Genomic DNA, 6,353 nt, shown 5'->3' on the forward strand with positions numbered 1-6,353 from the left:
ATCCCCTCTTTTTCAATTTCCATGAATTTTCTCTATTTAAACAAATATTAAACGTACCGTACGCTCAATTTTGTCCAGCACAAAAATGACATTCATCTACATTTTTCAATAAAAATCACAAAATCCAAAAAAAAAAATTCAAAATTCTCTCGGCTACTATTAGTTCACATAATTACGCAACAAACAGTGCAAAGAATTGATTGAAAAAAATAAATTAGGTTCATGAAATAGTCCGCGATACATTTTTCTGGCAGTCGTACGCTCAATTTAGTCCATGACTGTATATAATTTTTTGTATTAAAAAAATAGATTTTATTGAAGAATCGTTGAAATCAATGACGTTGCCCAACACATTGACTCCAGCATGGCCAACGGCAATGTTCGTACTGGTGTTTGCCCACTATACTAAAGAAATACGTACGCAGGTGACTATCGATCACACAGTCATTAGCATGGGCCAATGAAAATATTTTGCAACATGTATAATAATGCACCAAATAAACGCATAAGCATGTTCTTGAACTGCGAAAGTAGCCAAAAATAAAAAAATGCACAAAATATTTGATTTTTTTTCTGTATGAGATTTATTTTCATTGCTCATGTAAATATTTAATTAAAATAATCATTATTCAACAATGAACTTAAAATGAAGCGAAGTAAAATAGATTGAAGCAATTTGTCCATGGTTAAAATATCTCATCTCATTTCGACTGAATAAATGAAAGTCAATAGCGATACCAGAATTTGGCATTTGTATCAGAATATTCAATGCTGTCTACCGCATTATTTTGTCCTGGATAAGTTTTACCATATAAATTAACTTGCACATCTTTGGTTCGTGATCGTTCGGCAAATTCACAAATCGGAATATTGTTGGCTGCATGATAGAACAATGTATTTGAATTATTTTCGTCGTTACTACGTACCGCAACGTAGCACGGCCACTCTTTACTCGATCCGTAAAAAACGCTCTCAATAGACCCCGTTACGACATAGTCAAATGTCTTTCCGCATACTAAAAAAGATTGACAAATAAAGCATTTTATTGGGTTTTATTAACACAGAACCAATTTATTTCCATTTTGAATGGAGCCATTATTATCGTTAATCCTATCGTTTATGTGTCAATTTCACTTATTTTTGTCGTTTGATTCAAACATTTCAAAACAAAAACACTTTTCGATACATACCGATTCCAAGCAAACAGAAAATCACAACCAAACCGATATTCATTTTTTTTCCACCGATTCAAAGTTGAATAATGATGATCACGAATGTTTGAATTTAAAACTATACCAATGAATCAACTGATTTTTATAGCAAGAAGCAGATCGCTTTGGACTTAAAATCTTGTGAGTTAATTGAATCTCCGATTTGAATGGTATGAAATTTGAATCCACACTGACCTCAACACTTTCAGTGTCACTTATTTATATCGTGCCACACATTTGAGAATAGAAATCAGAACACAAACAGTGACAATGTAAGACGAACTTTTCGCCGTGAGTACAACTTAATTCAAAAGTACAAGTTAACTCGACTCAATCAGCTTTTATGTTTTAGCATTGGGTCAAGACAGATCGATAGCAACCTAATCGACACATTGACATCAAAAATTGTGCACCAATTTTTTTGCATCTCAAATTTTCGAGTAGTTCCGATACTTTTCTTCGCATTCCATGCAAAGGAAAAGGAATATATGAAGATAAATAGAACATAAAAACTGAGTATGGGTGAAATAGAATACACTACTCAGCGAATGTTTGAACCAATCTATAAAAGAGAGAGAACAATTGGGCGTTTTTAAACTATTAAAGCAGGAAGCAAACATAGTTTCGTTCCCAAGAGCAGAAGTTGATCATAGTTTTGATAGTTGATCATCTCGTAAAAAAGTAATGTTGATTAGGAATACGCCCACGCGTCGACATGCATAATATGCAATGAATAATATTCATTGAATATGGAATTAATGTGTGATCCTGATTCAATCGCTTAGTCATTCTTCTTTTGAAATCTCGAAACAAATGAACTGAACAACAACATGTCTCTATTATCAAAAGTACACAAAGCAAATTTGTATCACTGTGTCATATTCCATTTTCATAGTTCAATGTAGATTGATAATGATGATTTGTATTTACATTTGTCTATGGTACCATGGTAAATGTACAGGGTATCACGCAAAGAGTGATGAAAATACAATTTTACAGTCACTAAAACGTCTTAATTCAGTTCCGTAAACAAAAACTCGGTTCAAATTTTCGCTGGACAGTGTATTTTATTATATTCATCGCAGTTTATGCGCTTTTGAGCTGAAATTTTTGGCAAACGATCCTTCGGGAATCCAAAAATAGAACGAGAACCTGTAGAGCATACATTAGTTTGTTTTTGTTGTGATGAACCATTCGGTTATTTTCCGTAAAATCAAGCAATCGAAGTGCCTCTCTGGAATATTCTATTAGTGGAAATACAAATAGCACCAACAAATAAATAACAGTTGCATTTGTGAGTCATAAATTGTGTGATGACATTCAATAATAAACTGTCGTTTAATTTTTCGTATGCTCAAAATAACCCATAGAAAAACCGAGCTCAGCTATGACGATCTATGCATGTATTCCGCAAAATCTCGCGACCACTTCGCCGAAGATCATAAACACTGATCTGAACGCTTCTAAAGTCTTTATTCTTCTTTTCGAAGAAACGTTACTACCCCGAATAAACTTGACTTGAAGTTCTTCATTCCTCTTTCGAAGAAGAGATAGTCAAACGAAATATTTGTCAAGCAGTGTAAAATGGCTCTATTCGAAGAAATGATACTTCGCCACCATAAACGAAACGTTTAACCTTCGTTTGTATAGTGATAAGCGTTTGTGATGGTTTCGTTGTGATTTATCAAACATGGTGCTAATGTTTTCAATTTAATTCAATCGAAATAAGTACTTTGAGCTTGCAGCATCGCCTATAATTCGATTAAAAAGCAGAACGCAACAAATTGAAATGGTCCAGAAAAGGGTTTCGAGATGTGCGATCATTTTATTTATAATGTTATTTGATGTGCATCTGTCATTACAACTGCCCAGTGGAATTGTGTAAGTTAACGTAAAATGCGATGTGCGTCATCATTTTAATACATTGCTTGAATATATATATATATATATATATTGTTTAGTGACGACAACTTTGATGGATCACATAATAATTCTGAAGTGACAGTTAATGGAACGATGAAACAAGTATCAATCAAACTACTTGAGCCATCATCCGCAGCAGAAGCGAATTTGTTTCAAGTGAAAAATACAAATCGTTCAAAACGAGATGTATCCGAATGGTTTGGACGAGCTGTAGACGGATCGTGCAATTGGGTTACCAATTCGAAAAAAGGTATATCTGAGTGGTTTGGACGAGCTATAGACGGATCGAGCAATTGGGTTACCAATTCAAAACAAGGTGTATCCGAGTGGTTTGGACGTGCTATAGACGGATCTAGCAATATGATTAACAGTGCAAAAGAAAAAGTAAAAAGTTGGGTTATTCTTAAAAGCTTTGGAACTGAGGGAATCAAATGGATCGGTGCAGCGAGTAATGATACAAGCAAGTGGATCGCACAGACGGCGATTGACAGAGATGTTTGGTTCTTCGATGGCAAAGAACACATGGGCAAATGGGTTGATTACGTGCCAATAGAAGCGTCGAAATGGGCAAGCGCCACCATTTTCCATTGTTTTCACAAATTTATTTTGGTGCAAGTTGTTGTTGAGGGCGACGGAGAACACGCCGTTGGGGGTGTTATCAAAGGTGGACCAACTGGAGCTGCAGCTAAATCCGTCGAATATTGTGTGGACCAAATTCTTAAGGCAGGAGAATCTGAAAAACGTTGATGAAATTCAATAATGATGGTTATGCTATCGAATATGGCAACGTCTATGCAAACAATGTAAATGACACCCATAGAATAAAAGAACAAATTGTAAGCTCTTTATCCATAACTGTGAGACGGAAAAAAAAACTTAAAGCAAAAAAGAGACAAATAAAGTTGCGAGCAAAAGTGACTCAATGAAAACCAAAAATCGTAGGTTCTTTCAAGAGCTTTTGAATTATGCACAAAGAAATTAGAAAACATTGTTATTTTTATCATTTTCATTAATTTCAGCGATTAAATTGGTCAAATTTCATATAAATTGATAGGAAATACTCATCGACTTTGAATAAACGAATGTACTTTTTTGTCTAATCTATCTTATAAACCCTGTGTTTTTATCAATCGTTTACTGTTCAACTTGAAATATAATGTGTTATCGTAAGCGTCAATTATAAAGATAGATTGGTTTTATTTCTATAGAAACAAGCGCTTACTTCAGTCGTTTCGTGTTTATTTTGAAAACACATAAATTGCATGAAATTCTCTCGATCATTCACGAATTTGTTTCTCTATCGAACCCTGGGAAAATGCTTCCGCGTAGTATTGTTGTGATCTTGAGCTTGCTGCTATTCGTCAGCAGCGTTTCGGTATTTGAAGCTATATTCAAAGTAAAACCTCGAATAATTGACGGTGAAAAAGCGGCTGCAAAAGAATTTCCATACATCGTATCCATTCGAGATGCCAAAGTCCACAAGCACTTTTGTGGAGGAGCTTTGATTACACAAAGAAATGTGTTGAGTGCTGGTCATTGTTTGATTGGTCGACGTTTTCAACCTGATAGCATATACATAGCTTTGGGAGTTTTTAATCGACTCGATGATGGTGTACGCAAAAACGTCAAACGGATCACCATTCATTCTGGATTCAACAAAACATTCATGCACAATGATATTTCCATCATTACCACCTACACTAAAATTGACTACACCGCTCGAATTCAACCGATCGCGCTGCCAATAGCCGATGTTCCAGAGCAGGGTAATTTAAATGCAGTCGGAGCTGGATGGGGAAGGATTGTGAGTAGAAAGCGCGATATGAAATAAAATCTTGTTAGAAAAGGAATGATACATTTTTTTGCAGATAAACACGTTGAGAAAAGTACTACTTCCCGATCAACTCCAGTACCATAAAACAACCACAATCAGTTGGGTAGAATGTGCTTTTCGACTGACCAGGCTTTCAGTAGAAAATCCAGCAGCATTTAAACGAGTCGAAATGACATTCAGCGAAAATATCGTCTGTACAAAGAATCCAATCGGTCGGGGATCTTGTAACGTAAGTCATATATATTCAATTTATATTGAATGAAGTATTGTATTGATCGTTTTGATAATACAGGGTGACTCAGGTGGTCCACTTGTAGCAAAAATTGATGGCCTAGATCGAATCATTGGCATTTCGTCATGGGGTATTGGATGTGGTGATGGATATCCCGATGTTTATACTAACGTTTTCGCATACTCTGATTGGATTGAAGAACAAATGATTGACAACGAAATGCAAAATCGAAGAAAATAAAAAAATCGTGTGATTGAAAACAACAGATTTTGTCCTTAACAGATGTTCACTTAACTATAGTTACCCTCTTTCGTATAAATTTACAAAAAAAAAATCTTGCTCAAATCAAACGGGAAATGTTCACTTAAGATTTGAAAGTCAAGTTTGATTAAACCTGCTCAAATAAAGTCTGAACGTATCAAAGGGAATTTCAACAAGTTCTTACAAGCAAAGTGCTGTTCAAACATTGAACCATCGCGATAAGATCATTTTTGACTGAAGGTAGTTTAATCAATCAAAATATCGCCAATTTTAAGAATGCGTGATTTGCGACCTATTTCGATTGAGTGTCCGATGTTTCGTTTTGGAATGTAATTTTTCAACACTTGAGATTCCAATGGTCTTTCAAGTTATCACTCTCTACGAACGACTTGAAAAAAATTCATAGGTCAAATTGTAAAATCGTCTTCAACTGAACGAATTTCAATCTAATTTTTTTGAATCTCATCATTTTTTTGTCTTAAATATGTGAAGAAAGAAGATGTGCCTAATTGATGAAAAAAACACAACATTTCCAAAAGAACAGCCTCTTGTTAGCTGCTTACAGAGATAATGGCCACTATAAATATAAAGGTGTTTTTCTCTGATAAAAGCAATCAATTTATGTCATTAAAAAAAAATTTGATCATCATCTAAATAACTCAAGTGCGATTCGATCGTCAGTTTGTGGTTTCACCCAGGGACTTTTTTTTACCAGGGAGCGAGCCAATTCATTGAAGAGGAGATCAGATGAAAAACCTCTAGACGAGGTTGAAATGGAGTAACGCTCCGTGCGTGGATTTACCACTCAAAATGACTGATATCATTTTGAGTGACGCTAGGACGCTGTATTACTGGGAACGAAGTTCAAAAGTGTTTTTCGCATTCACTATTG

General features: G+C 35.0%; 3 protein-coding genes across 3 annotated transcripts; 2 read left to right on the forward strand and 1 right to left on the reverse strand.

The window, feature by feature from the left end:
* Nucleotides 1-565: 565 nt before the first annotated feature.
* Nucleotides 566-1,419, reverse strand: LOC129572226 (uncharacterized). The gene is made up of 2 exons (XM_055452171.1): nucleotides 1,191-1,419; nucleotides 566-1,015 (listed from the first exon to the last, which is right to left on the reverse strand). Exons 1-2 carry the CDS (start codon nucleotides 1,231-1,233, stop codon nucleotides 726-728), a joined length of 333 nt encoding a protein of 110 aa, XP_055308146.1. The 5' UTR covers nucleotides 1,234-1,419; the 3' UTR covers nucleotides 566-725.
* A 1,114-nt stretch (nucleotides 1,420-2,533) lies between these two features.
* Nucleotides 2,534-4,220, forward strand: LOC129572228 (uncharacterized). The gene is made up of 2 exons (XM_055452173.1): nucleotides 2,534-3,092; nucleotides 3,173-4,220. Exons 1-2 carry the CDS (start codon nucleotides 3,001-3,003, stop codon nucleotides 3,879-3,881), a joined length of 801 nt encoding a protein of 266 aa, XP_055308148.1. The 5' UTR covers nucleotides 2,534-3,000; the 3' UTR covers nucleotides 3,882-4,220.
* A 37-nt stretch (nucleotides 4,221-4,257) lies between these two features.
* On the forward strand, nucleotides 4,258-5,653 carry LOC129572227 (chymotrypsin-2-like). Its single transcript, XM_055452172.1, has 3 exons — nucleotides 4,258-4,938; nucleotides 5,003-5,197; nucleotides 5,261-5,653. The coding sequence occupies exons 1-3, from the start codon at nucleotides 4,450-4,452 to the stop codon at nucleotides 5,438-5,440; spliced, it is 864 nt and encodes a 287-aa protein (XP_055308147.1). The 5' UTR covers nucleotides 4,258-4,449; the 3' UTR covers nucleotides 5,441-5,653.
* Nucleotides 5,654-6,353: the final 700 nt, after the last annotated feature.

Source organism: Sitodiplosis mosellana, unplaced genomic scaffold, assembly GCF_009176505.1.
Source record: "Sitodiplosis mosellana isolate CC-2019 unplaced genomic scaffold, AAFC_SMos_1.0 Smas_scaffold_4500, whole genome shotgun sequence".
Taxonomy (NCBI): Eukaryota; Metazoa; Arthropoda; class Insecta; order Diptera; family Cecidomyiidae; genus Sitodiplosis; species Sitodiplosis mosellana.

Coding starts and splice junctions, on each gene's coding strand:
- LOC129572226 (XM_055452171.1), bottom strand. CDS start 1,233: ATGAATATCGGTTTGGTTGTGATTTTCTGTTTGCTTGGAATCG. Junction 1,016..1,190: donor TTTCTGTTTGCTTGGAATCG/GTATGTATCGAA, acceptor AATCTTTTTTAG/TATGCGGAAAGACATTTGAC.
- LOC129572228 (XM_055452173.1), top strand. CDS start 3,001: ATGGTCCAGAAAAGGGTTTCGAGATGTGCGATCATTTTATTTATAATG. Junction 3,093..3,172: donor CAACTGCCCAGTGGAATTGT/GTAAGTTAACGT, acceptor TATATTGTTTAG/TGACGACAACTTTGATGGAT.
- LOC129572227 (XM_055452172.1), top strand. CDS start 4,450: ATGCTTCCGCGTAGTATTGTTGTGATCTTGAGCTTGCTGCTATTCGTC. Junction 4,939..5,002: donor GAGCTGGATGGGGAAGGATT/GTGAGTAGAAAG, acceptor ATTTTTTTGCAG/ATAAACACGTTGAGAAAAGT. Junction 5,198..5,260: donor TCGGTCGGGGATCTTGTAAC/GTAAGTCATATA, acceptor TTGATAATACAG/GGTGACTCAGGTGGTCCACT.